Source organism: Hypomesus nipponensis, chromosome 26 (genome assembly GCF_054491055.1).
Source record: "Hypomesus nipponensis isolate SF chromosome 26, ASM5449105v1, whole genome shotgun sequence".
Lineage (NCBI taxonomy): Eukaryota > Metazoa > Chordata > Actinopteri > Osmeriformes > Osmeridae > Hypomesus > Hypomesus nipponensis.
Genome location: NC_140386.1, coordinates 120,053 through 140,465, shown reverse-complemented (window position 1 = coordinate 140,465; position 20,413 = coordinate 120,053). Strand labels below are relative to the sequence as shown.

At 41.3% G+C, this 20,413-nt stretch overlaps 1 protein-coding gene and 1 pseudogene across 12 annotated transcripts in view; both read right to left on the bottom strand.

Moving 5' to 3' along the window:
* Positions 1 to 806: 806 nt before the first annotated feature.
* Positions 807 to 20,413, bottom strand: part of LOC146220900 (uncharacterized) — a 70,455-nt gene continuing 50,848 nt past the window's right edge. For 8 of the 12 annotated variants that reach the window (XM_084693193.1, XM_084693194.1, XM_084693191.1 and 5 more), the window contains 8 exons: positions 4,294 to 4,347; positions 4,001 to 4,102; positions 3,050 to 3,850; positions 2,631 to 2,954; positions 2,183 to 2,518; positions 1,929 to 2,096; positions 1,758 to 1,809; positions 807 to 1,657 (listed from right to left, as the gene is read on the bottom strand). In XM_084693193.1, the coding sequence (XP_084549319.1) occupies positions 1,536 to 1,657; positions 1,758 to 1,809; positions 1,929 to 2,096; positions 2,183 to 2,518; positions 2,631 to 2,954; positions 3,050 to 3,850; positions 4,001 to 4,102; positions 4,294 to 4,347 (1,959 nt within the window). In that variant the 3' untranslated portion in view covers positions 807 to 1,535. Of the gene's footprint in view, positions 1,658 to 1,757; positions 1,810 to 1,928; positions 2,097 to 2,182; positions 2,519 to 2,630; positions 2,955 to 3,049; positions 3,851 to 4,000; positions 4,103 to 4,293; positions 5,931 to 20,413 lie in introns of those variants that run through there. The other 4 variants (XM_084693199.1, XM_084693200.1, XM_084693198.1 and 1 more) reach the window with 3 other exon arrangements.
* LOC146220905 (5S ribosomal RNA) lies at positions 18,933 to 19,050 on the bottom strand (annotated as a pseudogene).

The window sequence follows — 20,413 nt, the reverse complement described above, 5'->3', positions numbered from 1 at the left end:
CACGGCCGAATAAACGCTTTTTGCTTACTTTACTTTATTTATAATTAAACGTAGTCTTTCCGTTAGTGAAGAGGCGGGGTAAAACCCTTTCTTCCGTAAATTTTGTATTCAATTAAACTCTTTGGTCCGGATTTGAGCATTGGCAAAACTGAAGGTGTCAGAATAATTACAAAACACTCGTCAAAGTTGTCGTGCGTGAGTCTGGCCAATCATGAAATAGCTGTGTCGTCATTAGAACCCGTGCAGTTGCTCTTGAGAAAGTGCGCTCAGTTCTCGAATCGATCTCACAGTACTTTGATGGCGACGTCATAGTGACCTATCCTCGGCGCCGTCTCAAGTCGGACAAAAAGTCTAACCAGAATTTACTGTTTCAAGTCAGCCGCCGGCTGCAGCGCTGCACAAAGTCAGTCCATGTCGAACGCACCTTTCCTCGGTGATGTGGACAGACCATGTGACTTCCTCACCGTGGACAGACCATGTGACTTCCTCATTGATGTGAACAGACCATGTGACTTCCTCAGTGATGTGGACAGACCATGTGACTTCCTCAGTGTGGACAGACCATGTGACCAGCTGAGACGGTAACGCACCTAGCTATACTCTGTACAAAGCGGCATGAGGATAACACGCGTTGTACGCATTTTGATAGCGTTTAGCTCAGTAAGACATACGGAGTATAAGGTTATCAATGTGTATGGTTAATATTGACAATGTGTACATGTTTTTATGAATGACTTGTGGTTGTGTGTTCATTTCTGAATTAACCATAGTTGGTAACAAGGAATAGAGGAGACAAATGACTGGTAATGTTATGCAATATCTCTGTGGTTGTCCCCAGTACATATGTTTTATAATTTAACTTGTTTATTGACAAATAGATCGTCTTTATAAATACTGTCACATTTGATTTGACCTGTTTAAGAAAAGAGTAAGAAATGACAATTTTTGTTTATTTACCTGTAAAAGATTACAGGAAGAGAATAAGAACATTAGATTAGCAAGTTGACTTTGGAATGTAAAGAACTTTTGTAACTATGTAAATCATTTAGAAAATAATACAGATTCTCAATGCAGCTGCCAGAAGGGATGCATCGTGTCCAAGAGTCTTCATTGATATCTCCCCCTTTCAGGCTGTAACATAGATAGGCAGCTATACACCAATGTATTTCACTGAATAAAGAAAACATGAAAGTAGATTGAATGTTCAATTTCAGCACAATGCATGTATATAAAAACAAATGACAAGTTTTCATTTACACTGTGCACAGACCGATTTGATTTATACCAGACATGGAGATTTCATATGTTGAGGATAAAATAAAAGTTGAATTATACTATAGACTATGTTCATGATGCAAGATTCATTTACAATCCTGGAGCCCGCTACACATTTAGCCCCAGTACTTTTTGACCTGTGTATACATCTCTGCATGGATCACAACTTCTTGGAAATGCCAATAACTGTTTTATTTTGGATTCACAATATACTTTGTGTGTTGCTTGTAGGGGCACAGACACTCCTAGGTGACAGGGCCTCAGTCATCCTTTGGAATTCCAGAGGAACATATCATCCTCTTCCAAAGCCCTCTGAAGAATGCACGGATTCCCTTCTTCTTCTTCTTCTCATTCTTCTTCTTCATCTGTCTGTCTTCATCTGCTGAATAAAAACAGCATACATCACTGAATTCGTTTCATGCATTTCAAACTAAGGTAATGGAGGCCAAAAGGAGGCCATCGTGAAGCTTTGAATAACTCACCAGCACACTTTGCAGCCTCTCCACTGCACTGCTCAGGAACAAGATCGGTGAGCTGAAGACAGAGACACAGAAATGAACATGTGTAAAAACATCAAAAGGTGAAAATGGCGTTTCGTAAAAAAGAGCAAGGTGCACAAACCTTAGAAAATCTTAACCCATATTGTCTCTTACCTGAGGAAGCTGAGTGGCCAAGGGGGGGCAGTCAGAGACAGACATCAGGGCCAGGGATCTCTTCTTCTTCGACTCTTTCACAACCTTCTCCAGGAGTTCATTTAGAACATCCTCAGCAGCAATCTCAGACTTCCCATTGATGAGGGCTACCTTCCGTGTCTGAGAGATCTGTAAACAGCAAATCAGTGTAAAGACTTAAGTTATATGTACTGTTGTCTGAACAGCAAAGTAAGCTTTGATGAATGATGCCAGACCTGGGTATCCAGGGGAGTGGTCATGTGAACCATCTCTACTGCAGCTGCTATGAGGTCCTCCACAACTTTGGAAGCTGCAGTCTTCAGGCCAGCCATCACCAGCTCCTTGGCTTCAGCCTTCATGAAGGCTTTTTCAGCACCGTGTCCAGTTGCCACAAGCTGTATGGCTTCGGGAGGCAGTAAGGCCAGGGAAAGACGTTCAGACACAGCAGCCGGGGATCCCTTTTCCACCAACTTCTTCTCTGTCTTCTCCAGGAGTTCATCAGGAACATCTTCAGTAGTAAACTGAGACTTAGCCTTGCCAGTGATGAGGGCAACCTTCTCGGTCTGAGAGATCTGTAAAAAGTTGTAGGAAACCAGTTAAATATAGCTGTTCAACGAAAAACACTACAAACCCAACATAAAATGGGAAGGTTGACTCTGCCATGTTGAGGTAATTATTTCTCACCTCAGTATTAAGGGGAGTGTCAATGCCAACCGCTTTATTGGCTGCTGCTATGAGGTCCTCCACAACTTTGCAAGCTGCAGTTTTCAGGCCGTCCATAACCCACTCCTTGGATTCAGCCTTCACCAGAGCTTTTTCAGCACGGACATCAGCGATGTGTCCAGTTGCCACAAGTTGTATGGCACCAGGAGGCAGTAAGGCCAGGGAAAGACGTTCAGAGACAGCAGCCAGGGATCCCTTTTCCACCGACTTCTTCTCTGTCTTCTCCAGGAGTTCATCAGGATCATCATAATAAATGATGTATCCAGCTGCAGCAAGCTCTTCATTCTTAAAAAAACAACGTAAACATAAAACATGTTGCAATATGAACATTGAACATGACAAGGCCGGTAAAATAACTTTAGATATGTCTAGGTTCATACCATCTGTTTGGCCAGGATAGGCCCGTGACAGTAAGAGAGGTCAGCCAGATATCTTTTCTGCCCTGAGTCCACCACCTTCTCCAGGAGCTCACTGGGGACTTCCTCAACAATGATGGGTGCCTCGATCTTCCCACAAAACTCCTCAAGCTCCGAGGAATAATCATCAGCCAGGGGTAGCTGGTACTTGAAGGCAGCAGCCATTTTGCTTTGGTATATCTTTCCCAGATAGGTCACCACCGCCTGGACCACAGGCTTCAACTGGAAGACGGTGCTGTTGAAGCCCCTTTGGTTGAAGGTCTTGGCTGTTTCCGTGAAGCACCGAAGCACAGCGGCCATGTTGTCCCGTGCAATCATGCCTGTAACTGAGATCAACAAGTGCCTGGAGCAGGTGCCACAATGGGACAGGAAGATGGAAACCACTCTCATGACTAGATTATAGATTTCACAAGTGGCTGCCACAGCCTTCTTTCCCACAACAGAGACAAGGCCCAGGTTACTGAGTTGTGTGGTTAACTTAGCCAGAGACTGCTGGACCATCTCTCCGGGCTTCTCCAGCAGGTGCTTCAGGGAACAGGTCATCATGCCTGGGACCAGGACCTCAGCTCCCATGGTGAAGTCGGGCATGGCCAGGGCTAAAGACTCTGGTTCAGTTTGTCCACACGATGATGTGGAAGTGCTCTTCATGCTCCCTGTTGCCATAATAGGAAGGCCTTTCAAGGCCGGAGAGAGGCATGTCCTCACATCCTGAGCTGCCGCAGACCGGATCTTTTGGAGGAACGTGTCCAGACCCTCCACTGTGATCTTCACGGAGAGAGAAAGAGATAAGGAGATCCAATTGACCAGAATTGAAATTGAAGAATCCAATTGAAAGATATTTTAGTCACCAAACTAAATCTGCTCAGTGTCATGAGAGAGGCTAAGGACAGAAACGAATGCTGTTGTCATTCATACCTTTCCGTCAAACAGCTCTGACAAACGACGTTCGTATGCTTGCATTTCACTGAGAATGTTCTCCAGCTCACAAACTAGCACACGCATTTTCGTGTTCTCCTCCTGAATTCAACATTTGAAACTATTAACACTGAATAATCGTCTCCAAAATGTCACTCAAATAATGACTTCTGAGCCTTTTTCTTTTCTTTACAGACACATTACATTTTGAATAAGCATTGGTTACTTAATCTTTAACATATTAAGTATTCAGCAATAGCAGATTTAAATCAATTCCTACTGTGTAATATTACCTGAATCTCATCATGTTCATCTTCACTGTCCATTTTGGTGAAACAGTCATTTACCTAAAGAATGACATTGGCAATCAAAATGTCTATAAAAAGATATCTAAATAACTTCCATACAGTTTACTGATAATTATTGCAGATACGGTTTTCTACAATGCTGGTGCTGTTGTGAAGAGGACGAAAAGAAGCTTTTACTTTAGTACTTCAGAATGGAATGACATCATGGAAAATTAAGACATTGTGACATCACAGTTATTGATGCGTCATGGTTCTTGTCAAAACCATAACAACTGTACACAGAAACTGAATATTGATGAGGGTAGCCTACTGTTAATAACATACATTTAGACGTGGAAATCAATGATAATACCAACTAGATACATTTTATGATGCACAGTATGGGTCATTCATATAAACCATAGCTTATACTGTCCATTCATATAAGCTGCCTACATGTTTGAAAATTGTAATCATGGGAAACTACCAGCGACATTCGTCCATCAAACATTTAAACTGCCTCTACCACAAATTGACTTAAATTGATATGGCATAATTGGTAATAGTAATAGACGGCAGGAATTTAAGGTAGCCTAATAACAGCGTAGCGCAACAGTTTATCCAACAAAGATTTAGTTCAGAGCTTATCACTGGCTTTGCTTGCTACGTTCAAAAGGTGACACTCACTTCCACATATCGGCACAGGCCTGTCCGAGATTGCTTTTGAACCACATACTATGAGCCCAAATCAACATCTATGGACTGACATAGAAAAGAAGACTTAACCTTTTTAAGTATTACAGTAAATAAAGTCATACATTAAAGAAAGTCAACAGAAGAATCCAGTGCATTTAGAAAGGAAGTAACTCAAAACCGGACCAAAAATATGAGAAGATGATGTTGACAAAGTATATAATTGTTTTCTTTTTACCTGTATGATTAAAAACTCTCTTGGTAGTCGCTTTGGATAAAAGCGTCTGCTAAATTGCACAAATGTAAAACTCCAGTCAAACCATATAACCGCAAACAAAACGACTGTGGATCACAATGTTTTACAAAATGCCTGTTTATCCCTGATAAATTAAACAGATGATTGAAAAGAAGCAGTTACTCGGTTTTTATTTCCATAGGGAGGCGCCTTTAATCATATCAAAATCAAATCACACCCTTTTATTGTCACTCAACCATACAGGACTGCAACAGAGGCTGAAAGTCGTGGGCGCAGGTACAGGCAAATAAGCAATATATAACAATTATAACAACATGATCTTTTATACACACAACGCAATCTACACATCTACAATATACAATACACACCTAACAAATGACCTACGATATATACACCTAACAAATTACAATATGTATAGACAATACACAGGTACAATAAAATACACAACACATATATGCAGTTGAGGGCAGTGCTGTTGCCGTACCAGAGAGCGATGCAGCCAGTCAGGAGGTTCTCCACAGTGCTGGTGAAGAACAGCGTGAGGATGTGATGGTTCATTCCAAATTTCCTCTGCCGTCTCGAGAAGAAGAGGCGCTGGTGTCCCTTCTTCACAACAGCCTCAGTGACGACAGACCATGTGACTTCCTCAGTGATGTGGACAGACCATGTGACTTCCTCAGTGATGTGGACGGACCATGTGACTTCCTCAGTGATGCGGACGGACCATGTCACTTCCTCAGTGATGTGGACGGACCATGTGACTTCCTCAGTGATGTGGACGGACCATGTGACTTCCTCAGTGATGTGGACGGACCATGTGACTTCCTCACCGTGGACAGACCATGTGACATTAAGTGCATTCGACATGGACTGCGGCTGCATGAAACAACCGGCGAGAGTAGCCGCTTGCAGTCGGGGAGGAGTTGAAAACGTCTCTGTTAAGTCTGACATTTCAGCTTCTCGTGGTTTGCTGCGTTGACGTCAGTCACGGCCGAATAAACGCTTTTTGCTTACTTTACTTTATTTATAATTAAACGTAGTCTTTCCGTTAGTGAAGAGGCGGGGTAAAACCCTTTCTTCCGTAAATTTTGTATTCAATTAAACTCTTTGGTCCGGATTTGAGCATTGGCAAAACTGAAGGTGTCAGAATAATTACAAAACACTCCTCAAAGTTGTCGTGCGTGAGTCTGGCCAATCATGAAATAGCTGTGTCGTCATTAGAACCCGTGCAGTTGCTCTTGAGAAAGTGCGCTCAGTTCTCGAATCGATCTCACAGTACTTTGATGGCGACGTCATAGTGACCTATCCTCGGCGCCGTCTCAAGTCGGACAAAAAGTCTAACCAGAATTTACTGTTTCAAGTCAGCCGACCGGCTGCAGCGCTGCACAAAGTCAGTCCATGTCGAACGCACCTTTCCTCGGTGATGTGGACAGACCATGTGACTTCCTCACCGTGGACAGACCATGTGACTTCCTCATTGATGTGAACAGACCATGTGACTTCCTCAGTGATGTGGACAGACCATGTGACTTCCTCAGTGTGGACAGACCATGTGACCAGCTGAGACGGTAACGCACCTAGCTATACTCTGTACACAGCGGCATGAGGATAACACGCGTTGTACGCATTTTGATAGCGTTTAGCTCAGTAAGACATACGGAGTATGAGGTTATCAATGTGTATGGTTAATATTGACAATGTGTACGTGTTTGATTAACGACTTGTGGTTGTGTGTTCATTTCTGAATTAACCATAGTTGGTAACAAGGAATAGAGGAGACAAATGACTGGTAATGTTTTGCAACATCTCTGTGGTTGTCCCCAGTACATATGTTTTATAATTTAACTTGTTTATTGACGAAAAGATCGTCTTTATGAATACTGTCACATTTGATTTGACCTGTTTAAGAAAAGAGTAAGAAATTACAATTTATTGTTTATTTACTTGTAAAAGATTACTGGAAGAGAATAAGAACATTAGATTAGCAAGTTGACTTTGGAATGTAAAGAACTTTTGTAACTATGTAAATCATTTTGAAAATAGTACAGATTCTCAATGCAGCTGCCAGAAGGGATGCATCGTGTCCAAGAGTCTTCATTGATATCTCCCCTTTTCAGGCTGTAACATAGATAGGCAGCTATATACCAATGTATTTCACTGAATAAAGAAAACAAGAAAGTAGATTGAATGTTAAATTTCAGCACAATGCATGTATATAAAAACAAATGACAAGTTTTCATTTACATTGTGCACAGACCGAGTTGATTTATAACAGACATGGAGATTTCATATGTTGAGGATAAAATAAAAGTTGAACAAGAGAGGGTACAATTTCTGAGGAAATTGTAGGGTGTGTTTGCTTGCTTCAGATGCAGGTGGGTCCGTTTTCCCTTCTAGTGATATTTTCAAGCATTTATCCTACTCATATTGCATAATTCATTAAGAACACCCTTTGAAACAAGCTACTGTAACAACGTTGTCACTGGCAGTATTTCAGATGTAATTGCGATTCCGTCTGCTAACTGAAAATAAGCCTCCCAAAACGTAAATAAGTTTGATATTAATTTAGGGGGACATGACTAATTCAAAAGCAGTTTGCTAGAGGCAAGCTAGCTGCCGTTGCTATCCACTCTCCACTGATTGTTTGAAAGCGCAGGAAATTAGAATGTTTCTTTTCTTTTGTAAGGGATAATTAAGCAATAAGCCCCAAGAGGCCGTGGTTTGCGCTGATTTTAGAACAGGTAAGGGGAGTTGTTAGGCACGACGCAAAGCACAGTTTTCTCCAGTTTTGTTTCGCCATGAAGGGGCTTATTTCCCCGATAATGACCGGCGTTCTATACATTATCCCGCTTATTACACGGCCAGTGGCGTAACTATAGGGAGTGCAGCTGCACTAGGGCCCGTGGCGAAAGGGGGCCCGTCCTCGATCTCAAGTGAGAACTCTACCTGAAGAACTGGGCCCCTCGCTCCGTGTAAATCACAGAAAGGTTAACATATGAACCACTCCGATCAATTCGCAAACATTTCTCAATTATGGTTATTCTCATCTGCCCAATAAACATTTTAACAATAGTCAGTCTTAACAACAGCAAATAATTCATTTGGCCTCATTTGCCTTTCGCTGAATGAAACAAATCTTGTTTTTATTAAGTAATATTGTCTGGGTAATATGTTCTCAACGATTCTATAGCCCACCCACACGTTGTGATCGTTTGCCATCCTGTTGTGTTGCATTGCGTGTTGAGTAATCGCGGTAAGTAGGCTACCCCATCATGCCCTTCTTTCAAAAACACAAAAGTGGCTGCAGGAAGCAGCACAAACACAAAGAGCAGAATTATCTTCATTTGGATTTGTGGTGAGGTGTTCAAGAGGACGCTACGTCTGACCCCCAGCCCAACAGCAATGAGTGAAACTCAGCCACCAGGGTAGGCTAACGTTTACTGTCTGGTATAGCCTATTGAAAGCATTTAGACATGGCTATTAAACATCATTAATGCACGTATAGGCATAAGGCAGCAGCCAGGTTAGATACTGAAAACAGGATGTTGTTGGAAAATAGCTAAAGCTAGATAGGCTAAACGTTGATCTAGTATATACAAAAATAAAATCAAACATTCACCAATCAATTCACAATGTGTATTGTAAAAGCAGTGTTGGGAAAGTTCACTTTCTACATGAACTAGTTCAGTTCATAGTTCATAATTCAAAATGTTGAACTAAGTTCAAAGCTCCAAATAATGAACTATGTGAGTTCAGTTCTTTTTTTCAATATGTGGCTGCCGTCTGCAATACCGCTCTCTGCCTCTACGCAATTCTGCGTTTTCACACTTGCCATGCATAGACAGTAGAAGAAAGAAAGAAAGCACATGCAGCAATTGACAGGTTGGGTAACCCTGGACACAAGACTGTTAACGGTGTGTTTTTAGCCTGTAAGTCTCTAGAAATCTGGCACCTTATTAAACTAAATTAAAAAGAGTGAACGTGCCATTCACAGACACCAGAATGAGTGCGTCCACTGCACAGTATCGTTCATCGGGCAGTAGCCTAATATAGTAGGCTACGTTCAGTTCACGTTCACCAAAATTATGAGCGAGTTCATGAACGTGTTCAAACGCAACACTGATAATAAATACATTTCCATGCGCCTCTCCAAGATCCACACAATAATTTCGCCTGACGATAGGTCGGTTAAGGGGCCCGTTGGTGAGATCTGCACTCTGGCCGCCAAGTCATTGTTACGCCGCTGTACACGGCTACTTGCCAACAAAAATAACTTAACACAGTGTGTCTTTGTACAATGTATTTGTTACCATTCGTATTGTTGATTGGCAGAGAAATAGTTTGCCAAAGACTTGAACTTCATAGACTTTGAGCATTATTTAGGCTTCAAATCAGCTGACGTCGCTAAGCAACAGAGTACGCTGGGGTTGAAAAGTTACCGGACTACTTGCGGAGTGCTACGAAAGACGTGAATCCGAGGCAAAAAGGCCACTTCCCTTGACAGCGGTCAAAGAGAAAATTGTTCACCGCAGAACGTTGGGAAGCCCCATTCAAGTGAATGGAGCATTCTACAGCACTAAGAACAGCCATGTAATAAGACATAATAAAGTTGACCTATAACTGTGGCATTGAAGACAGTACTGTAGCCTACTACACTGCAAGTGTAGAGCCGAGTCTGTTACTCTGTGGCTAACGTCAAAACAAGACGCAGTCTCACTCAAATTCCAAGTTTTACACAAATAACAAACTAAGCTGACCCACTGGCTGTCTTCGCAATCGCCATATCTTTAAAACACTGCTGTCCATTTAGATCTAGAATTGACCCTGGTACGAAATTCAGAAAATACTCACCAGACGCAGATTGACAGTTGACTGAGTGACAACACTGTTGACAACACTGTTGTTGCTGCCGCAATCGTCAATGGAGGCTGACAGGCTCTCACGTAGCAAACAAATCAACGTTTTTACAGCAATCTATATTAAAATCTCACCACCTGGCTGTTTTCACAATAGTCATATTGTCATAACATTTCCCTCTTTCAGTTTTTTCGTGTAAAATTGAACTATAAAATTAGCTAGCTACAAAAAATACTACTATGACGCTTTCAAGCATGGCTGCCGCCTAAAAGACGAGGCGGTCTCACGGGCGACCTGCACTCGCTCAAATTTCAAAGACTGTCACGATCTAAATAAAAAATGCGAGATTGCAGTTCCACTCGAAATTGCTTTCTCTACAAAGCCAAATGGTTGTGATTTTTTGTGGGTGGTATTTTTCACTCGTAATCCAAGCTCCAATTTGCGAGCTAGAAAGTATCTATCACGTTGTATCCATGCGTCGTTGCTAACGTGTGTTGACATGGTGACGTAGCTTGCACAGATTACCGTTCGTCGACAAAAGCCATTTTGTCGCCACAAAAACGTTGTAACCTCCTAAACTGTGCAACGGAATCCAAATACAAGCAACTCAATCGCTACCAAGACGAAACGTTTGACACCTAGTTTGTCTATATAGTCCAAATAATGACAATGTTTTAGGGGGGCAAAAAGAATAATAACTAGAAAAGTCTGTTCCTGCGAAACAGCAGTGAGAATGCTGAAAACCTGAATGAGGCTAGCTGACCATGCTAAAAAAGCTGAAAATAGTGAGAATTTTGTGGAAAGTTATAAGCTGAATGTCTTGTGAACATTTAAAAGGTTGAATGGTGTCTCTATCTGTATGGAGGACCAAACCTGCCATATTAAAAAATGAATGAATGAATAAATAAATGTCCACATCCATGCATTTAGACATAAACAAATGAATACATGTACTAATTAATGCACAATTGTCAATCAATATTACCTTATAATTCACATGTATTTATGTATTTATTTGTGTATTCATTTATTTATTCATTTATTCATTCATGTATTCATTCATTTATTAATTCATGTGTTCATTCATTTATTCATTCATTCATTCCTGTATTTCTTCTTCTCAATATGTTAATGAGATGTGTCAATCAAAATAGGTAGGCGGTATTTGACACACCATTGGCTAATCGTTTTCCACGCTTTGTATTCGATTATGTAGCCTTACATCCATCCTTGCTGTCATGGACAACATAGCCTACATGGACAGGCTGGCCGACCTTGTTGAAAACAAAGATTTAATTCACCATATATGATATTTGGATAAACAAACATGTTATAAAGATTTTACTATGTTAGTTGTGGGCTATCACTTAACACCCAACTTCACTACGCTGACCGGCCAACCATGTGTTTACCCCGATAAAAACGTAAACATTTAAAAATTAAAAATCCTTGTTGATTGTCAAACCAACATATTTGTCCTGTGTGTAAGAGCGAGATAGACAATCTGGCATATAGCCCCCAATCAAGCAGAAGAGAAATTTGTGAAGATTGACGACACAAAGTTAATCATCGAAGATGAAAAGTAGCTTAGTCCTAAATGGAGTTCTATGCCCCATAGCACATATTTTACAAAGACTACGGCAACAAAAGCCAAACGTTGCCACGTTATGTTGGGAATGGGATGCCGTTGCGACGGTTATTGTTGGAGCAACAAGTTGCCTAAATAGCCTGTAGCCTATGCCATGTTTATGTACATGTCAGATTTACATGTAGAAAAGAAAATCTCAGAAAAGGTGAAAGGCTTGGTGACCGGCGTGGAGAAATGCGCGTCTAGTGTGAACAGCATCGCGCCATTCGTAGTATATTGTGGCGCTCCAGGGCGCTTCGCAGCCAGTGTGTCCCAGGCGTTAGCTAGATTGAATCTATGGCTCTGGATTGATTGCAATGTCTGAACATCAGTTTCCACGCCTACTGGCCACCTCTCATTATCATATTGGGAACAATGAATGAATGAATAAATAAATGAATACATAAATGAATATATAAATGAATGAATTAATAAATAAATCAATAAATCAATACATAAATGAATACAAAATAAATACCTACATAAATGTAAAATATATGTAACTATTGATTGACAATTGTGCATTAATTAATATATATATTCGTTTATTTCTGTCTAAATGCATGGATGTGGACATTTATTTATTCATTCATTCATTTGTAAATATGGCAGGTTTGGTCCTCCATATATCTGAAAGTATGCTGAAGTAGTTAAGTTTGAAAGAGGAGGAAGCTTTTTTAATGATTTGAAAGGATTTACCATTACTTTTAAAGGGAGAATAATTTGCACAAAAACCTTTTTTTTAAGTATAAAAGAAAGAAATACCAAAACACATAGCACACATCTCCTGAAGGAGCTGAACCTTTTTTTTTTTTATTATTGCTGAAAATACAGAATTGAGAAAATACCCGCAAGCTGAAAGCTGAAATGAATTTCAAAAATGTGTGAGTCACACAAAAGAGGCAGTGTGAAAGCTGAACTGCATGATCTAACAAAGCTAAGAGCGAAAATAGCCTACAATGCGGGAGAAGCTGAAAGCTGAACTGTGAAACAGGAGAAGAAGTAGGCTAGCTAGTCGTAACAAGAATATTATCGTTTTAACATCTGAAATTATAGCCATACCATTGAGTGTATTTACTCGGCTTTCTTAGTAGGATTCAAACATACAGCAGTAGGGCCGATACAAGAAGACACGGTGACACTTTGTTGCAGAAGGATGATGGTGCAAGTTTCGTCCGTGGAGCATACAACGATTAATGAAAAATAATCATGTAGACGTGTTTATTGAGTAATGGCATAAATAATCGCAGCTAGTTCTGGCAGGGCAATCGGGCAGCGCGCGTCAGTCAGTGATCGGGGACGTAAGGCGTCTTACTCCACCTTCCTTACTCCACCCACTACCACACCCATGTTAGCAGCGCATATCCATTGGGCCACGTCCGATAAGGCGTCTAAGACGGATATGCTCACACTCACCCCGGTCGTTGTATGATCAGTGCTGCTGCCACCCTCCCCTTCTCCCCCATGCTATGTCTATCCAACAGGGGGATTATATCTCTATTGCTCCCTGCCTCATATGTCATGTATGTATGTGTTGCATCGAGGAGGCAGGGAGTGCTTCCCTTAGATCATCCACTCCGCCAAAGTAAAATCTACATGTCCATGTCATGTAACAATAAATGCTCAAATCTAATACGTGATTGTCTTGACTGAACTAATTACACATGTAAACGGAGTAATTGTATTATTGGCATAAACCGACAATTGCTAGTAATCGGGTTTGATGAATGATGAACTTTATTGGTTCGTCGAGAATAACAGAAATTTGCCTAGCATCCACACCTCAAACAAGTTAACCTAGACGCAAAACTATACGTCCTAAGACTGCCGAAGCCATTGATATCCTTTATGTGTCTGTGCGGTCAGAAATACAACTCTTTTTGCAGTTTCCAAAACGTTACCCAATTCTGCTTTCATGGTGCATGTCTGTTTGGTTGCCAGTGCAATGGAGCAGCTGTACTCGCTAACGAGATGGGCAGAGAGAATGACACATTTAGCTAGCATCCACACCTCAAACAAGTTAACCTAGACGCAAACCAATACGTCCAATCCAAAAAATGAGGATATTTTCCTAGACCCAAGACTATGCCGAAACCAGCGATGTCCTTTATATGTCTGTGTGTGAAAATACGACTCTACCGGCAGTTTAAAAACACGTCTACTTTCGAAATTCTCTGACGAATTTTACCCACCTCTCCATTGAAGTTAGTGACAGAATTTGAAAGGCTGCTCTCGCTTCAAGGCTCAAAGCTGAAAATCTGTAAATGTGAGCTCTTTAGTAGTTACATTGGCTAAAAGAGGACAAGTTTTCCTACTTTTTAAGGTATAACTTTTTTCTGTAAGTTAAACTATATGAACGTCAGAGGAATTTGTTGACAATTTAGTTGCTGCTCAATCATAAAAATCAAGAAGGAGTTAAATGTTTAATTTGCACAAAAACCTTAATTATTTAAAACGTATGAAAGTGAGAAATACCAGAAGTCATAGCCATCATCTACTGAAGGAGCTGAACGTTTTGATACAAAAATTTTAGGAATCGGTGAAAGTATGCAGGGGCCTGTACTACGAATCAAGATCAACATGCTCTGGATTACTTTCAGTTACCCGGCTACGCAAAGCCTTACGGTGCGTTCACACTGCAGCGGGGCTGGTAGAGCGGGGCGTCGGCTTCCAATTCATTTTCAATGAAACCAGGCGTTGATGCCCGCGTAGGGCATTGTGGGAAGGCGAGCGGGGCGTTGCCGCTCGCGTAGGGTATTGTGGGAAGGCGAGCGGGGCGGCGAAAGTTGGATTTTCTCAACTTTATGTAAATGAGGAGCGTGAAAACGCTAGCATTGGCCAATCGGGTTGGTTTCTTGTTTCTTGTAACGTAGCAACTGTTTGTCATGGTAAACATTTCTAGGTTTGACAAGTTCAAGATGAAAGAGCAACTCATCGTATGTGTGTCTACGCACTCAGTCTTGTTTTATACGCCTCTATACGATTAAAGAGACGTTAACAAAACATGTATAACTGGCACAGGGTTGCCGAGGTTGTCGATGTCCCTGGTGTGTTAAATTCAGTCTCGTCACTTTAGCTAGCTACAGTACGTAACTTAGCTTTCTTCTGTGCTAGCCGCATACTACTAGTCTAGCTACAGTAGTCTAGTTTACCCGGCACACGATTGACATTCAACGTTGAAATGCTGGTTGGCAGTCACTCGCTAGCCATACAGTAAATGTGTAGTGGCCTTAACCGAGCGAATGTTACTGGAAAAAATGTTTGAAGTTCTGTACAGTACTGTAGCCTATAGCCTAGTTGACACGATCATGCAACATCTCGTCAGCGTATCTGATTCCTTGCATCATGTTGTGTAAAAGCTGTATTTTGATCAAGACATGAGCACCTATATATCAATAATGATCGCTATTGTAAATACATGAACCCAAGTCTGCGCACTTGTCCATTACACCGTTTTACACAAACTTCAACAGTGACCTTACTGGAGAACTACAACTCTTTATTAACTTTTTTAACACGCCCCCGAGCGTGGAGCACTGTGGGAAGGCCAGCGGTGCAGAGCGGTAAAAATGTCTGCAGTGTGAACGCACCGTAACAATTGCAGTCACGATAAGCGGTACTACGACAGCGGTTATCAATTCTCTAACTCAACCCAGATCTTTCCAATCTAGAGACGTGCGCGTTCACATAAAGGGGCGGTGTTTGCACCGTATGTCCAATCGCAAACATGGACGAAACAAGAGCCGCATATTTCACGAAGGAGGAGCAGACAATCTTACAAACTTTGTCTGCTCCTCTTGCGTGAAATATTGTAATACAATCATATCAGGAATACAGACATATATGTAGCCTGCCGAACTGAGACCGACACAGGACAAACAAATACTTTTCTCGGGTTCGTTTATTAACTGTAGCTTTGGCAGGAAGCACACCCCAAGAAATGATGTAAAACAAAATAACACAAAAAAAACTATACGGCAGTGGACTCAGGAACACTGACAAAGAAAACAAAACAATATAAATATACAGTCACGGAAACACTGGCGTTAGCCGCCACATACGAATCCATAGACATCTATCCAAAAATATATAATGAACACAAAACATCATCCAGTAAAAGATAAACAGGTATAATTCAAACCTTTTAACATACATATTTGAAACAGTATTACAACATTTACCTAGATGTCTACACGATTTACTCCCGCAGTTTTCAAAGGTGCTGCTTCCATGTTAGGACGAAAAAGAAAAGAAAGAACGACCAAGATGCACCGCGTCAGCACCTGGTTCGCGACACCACCCCCCAGTGGCCGAAACAAACAACTCAAAATGTACCCCTAAGGTCCACAACAAAATATATATAAATACATTTGTCATTTTCTAGTCATTTACATACACACGCATTCAGCCAGAAGCTAAAATGACCGGGTGCTACAACTAAATCACCACCCGGCAACATATAATATAGTCAAAATTCAACAAAGTCGCTGCAGCCAATCTGTCAGAAAATAGCAGCTGTAAATGCGTAAGATACATGACTTATTGAAGATGTGATCATAATTACATGTGTGCATTCCACAACGTTAAACTTTTGTTGCTGTATTATTTCAGTTGCAACCCTGCAGTGGCAACCCTGCAGTGGCAAACGATTGTGGGAGCAAATAAAAAATAAAACCAGAATTCAAAACGGTAAGCCAATACTTGTACATATTTTAAGGCCAACAAGTACAAGTCTGAATTGCCTGAATTTGTCCCTTTTTTAGGATATCTATCAGGGTCACCCCATGATGGAAGGGGGCATTTCTTCAGACCCTGGTGGCAGCAGGTTGGAAGCCCAGGCATATGTATGTTTCAAGTAGCCTAATCTATGTGACCATGTTCATTCAACAATTATTTATGAATATTGTAGGAGTGAAATGTATTACTGTTCTCTGCAGTGACTGTCGTCCCACTGTGCCATACAGAGGTAACAGTGAAACTAATAGTCATACGCCAGTATGTATGCCATATGTGGTTGCTAAATATTGATCCAATATACCATTTACTTTCTCATCCAGGTCCTAGATGATCAGGAAACTGTGTCTGCTTGCACATTTTGGGGGTACACTTTTGAGTTGTATTTACCACTTGCAACACAGATGGTGAGAGTGTGTGAACGTGTGGCTGTGATTGAAGTGTCTGTGATAACTTACTAATGGTGGTGGTCTCAACATAAGACACGAGTCCTTAAAGTGCTCATTTCAAATATGACTCAATTGATTAAATTGCTATGGTGTTAAACTCAGCAGGAATAGGAACGTCTTCCTCCCCCTGAGCCTAGGGCCTCCACTTCAAAGCCAAGACAAAGACACAAGGTATAAGCAATGAACCTTGTAATAGTCAAATGGACACCTTCAACTTTGACCAAGTGTGCCTTGGAAAGGGACAATGTTCTTTTGTATTAGGTTGGAGCAGACAATGTGAAGGGCCCTGTATAAAAAAACAGCAACCCTGGAGCTCGATTATTAGAGGCTTTTAATTAAAAAAACAAGGCTAGAGACAGAAAAACTGGAATATGAGAAGAGATAGTAATTGACTGAATGAATGACACTAAAATTAGTTTCACTGACATATTTTTCTGTATTCCCAGGGAAGGGAGAACACATGAGGATGTATTTGTTAAACTTTGTTTTACGTTTTGGTCTTTTTAATACCTTTTTGTGGCTTTCTTGTTGTGCCGTTTGAATCTTTTCTGGGGGGTTTCACCACTTATCTCTTTCAATGTCCTAAAAATGCTATAAAAGTGAATGAAACATCAAAATTTAATGAAAGTAGTGAAATGATCATTTATGTATCACTTGTGAAGAGCTTTGTACAGATACCCATTGTTCTTCTTGGTTTGAAAGGTTTTGATTGGGAAAAAAAAAAAACATTTCTGATATGGAAATGATTAGAAAATGGCTCAAAGCAACCCAAGGACAACAGAATGGGTTAAGTTGTAAAATATGATATCATTTGCATACATTTCCAGAAGGGAAATCAGAACATTGAGTGAAAAACCTTGTTTCATTTTGTCAACATATTAGAGTCCAAAGTTTTTACAAAGGGTACTTTGGAAATCTCTTTTTCACCACGACATTAATCAGAATATGGTGGCAACAACCATTAAAGAAAATCTGTTGCAAATAGCGGAGCAGACCTTGTTCTTGCTCTTGCTCAGGTTCTCTGCATCACCCACACTATCAAAGTACCCATAGCGAAATAACGAAACGATATGCATACAGTCTGTGGGACTGTGAGTGCACAGCTTCAATGTGTAGCATTGGCCAAATACGGCTCAAGAAGCTGGCAATATACGTAATTCCCTCTGCTAATAACCTATATCTTTCAGAAAGATACTGATGAGGGAATGCGAAAGGGTTTTGTCAGCCTCTAAATGTTCTGTTTCTTCTGAGCGCACCTCTGACAATCCGCGTACCAAGCTCCATACGAACTTCTATGAACGGTGACGACATTATCGTCAAGAATGAGTTGGTGGGCGGGGTTTTTATACAGGTTGATCTCTGATCTCCAACTTATCCTGCTCCCGACCAGGTTAGCCGTTCAGCATATGTTACCATGGCGATCTACCCCGGTAACAAGTAATCCACCGTCGTAGTACAGAAAACCCTGGGTTGAACCTGAAGTTACCTCGCTAACGCCAAATCTTGATTCGTAGTACAGGCCCCCGGACTAGTTAAAGGCTGTTGTGAGAATGCTGAACAGCAATAATATATATGTGAGATAACAATGGTTTGTGCTCGCCCAAGGCAAGCACACCCCAATTATACTATAGAGTATGTTCATGATGTAAGATTCATTTACAATCCTGGAGCCCGCTACACATTTAGCCCCAGTACTTTTTGACCTATTTACACATCTCTGCATGGATCACAACTTCTTGGGAATGCCAATAACTTTTATTTTGGATTCAAAATATACTTTGTGTGTTGCTTGTATGGGCACAGACAGTCCTAGGTGACAGGGCCTCAGTCATCCTTTGGGATTCCAGAGGAACATATCATCCTCTTCCAAAGCCCTCTGAAGAATGCACGGATTCCCTTCTTCTTCACCTGTCTGTCTTCATTTGCATCTCTCTCTCTCGTGTCAAAATGAAAACAGCTTCCAGCCCCTTTCATGAAGGACTATTTGTGCATATTGCAAGATTTCAGTCTCTAAGTGAGTGAGCAAAAGAGCATACAGCACCTGGTATTCCCAGGCAGTCTCCCATCCAAGTACTAACCAGGCCGACCCTGCTAAGCTTCCGAGATCAGACGAGATTGGGCGTTGCCAGGCTGGTTTAGCCGTACGAAATAAGTTGACAACCATAGGCTACTTATCCATATCCAGATTTGTTATTTAACAATGCAAAGTGTTCTCTCTCTTGTCATAATGAAAACAGCTTCCAGCCCCTTTTATGAAGGACTACTTGTGCATATTGCAAGATTTCAGTTTCTAAGTGAGTGAGAAAAAGAGCATACAGCACCTGGTATTCCCAGGCGGTCTCCCATGCAAGTACTAACCAGGCCCAACCCTGCTTAGCTTCCGAGATCAGACTAGATCGGGCGTTGCTTTAAAAATATATATTTGTATTAATGTTTTTACAGTTCACTAATTCACAAGTTAAAAGCTCAATGCTTTTACTTCCTATTTCCAACACAAACCTACATCACAATACACCCCTTCCAATAACATCAATACAGACTCACCCATCAACATTCGTTCCCCAATTAAAGCAAATGCCTCCCCCATCCACTTCCTTTATCAGTGAATTCCCACTCACAAAAAAGTCAGTTACCTCCTCCCCGCCATATTTACACTATCATTCCCACATCCCTCTTCATTATAGCTTTAAACGGATGCTTAATATTCACTGTCCTCCCTTCAAAATGTGCATAGTTCTGTCTAAGCACTACAGTGTGCCGGGCATGACTTAAGACATAATTCAGTACACAAACTTTCACCCCCTTCCTCTTCCTAAACACCCCAATAAAAATAAAGTCCTCCACCCATCCTCCACGTCCAGCTCCATTGCCCAATTGTCCTTCAGCAGTGTTTTAAGAAATTCAAAAAATTCCATCAAACTGTCACACTCCAGAAAATAATGAATAAAACTCTCCTCTTTCCGTTACGGTGCGTTCACACTGCAGCGGGGCGGGCAGAGCGGGGCGTCGGCTTCCCATTCATTTTCAATGAAACCAGGCGTTGACGCCCTCGTAGGGCATTGTGGGAAGGCGAGCGGGGCGTCGCCGCTCGCGTAGGGCATTGTGGGAAGGCGAGCGGGGCGGCGAAAGTTGGATTTTCTCAACTTTATGTAAATGAGGAGCGTGAAAACGCCAGCGATGGCCAATCGGGTTGGTTTCTTGTAACGTAGCAACTGTTGGTCATGGTAAACATTTCTAGGTTTCAAGATGGAAGATCAACTCATCGTATGTGTGTCTTCATACCCAGTTTTGTATGATACATCTATGTTCAATTACAGAGATGTAAACAAAAAAAATTATGCCTGGCGCAGGGTTGCTGAGGTTGTCAGCGTCCCTGGTGTGTTGTATTTTGTACTTTAATTCAGTTTTTCACATTACGTAACTTTCTTCTGTGCTAGCTGCATAGTCTAGCTAGCTCACCCGGCACACGATTGACATTCAACGCTGAAATGCTGGCTGGCAGCCACTCGC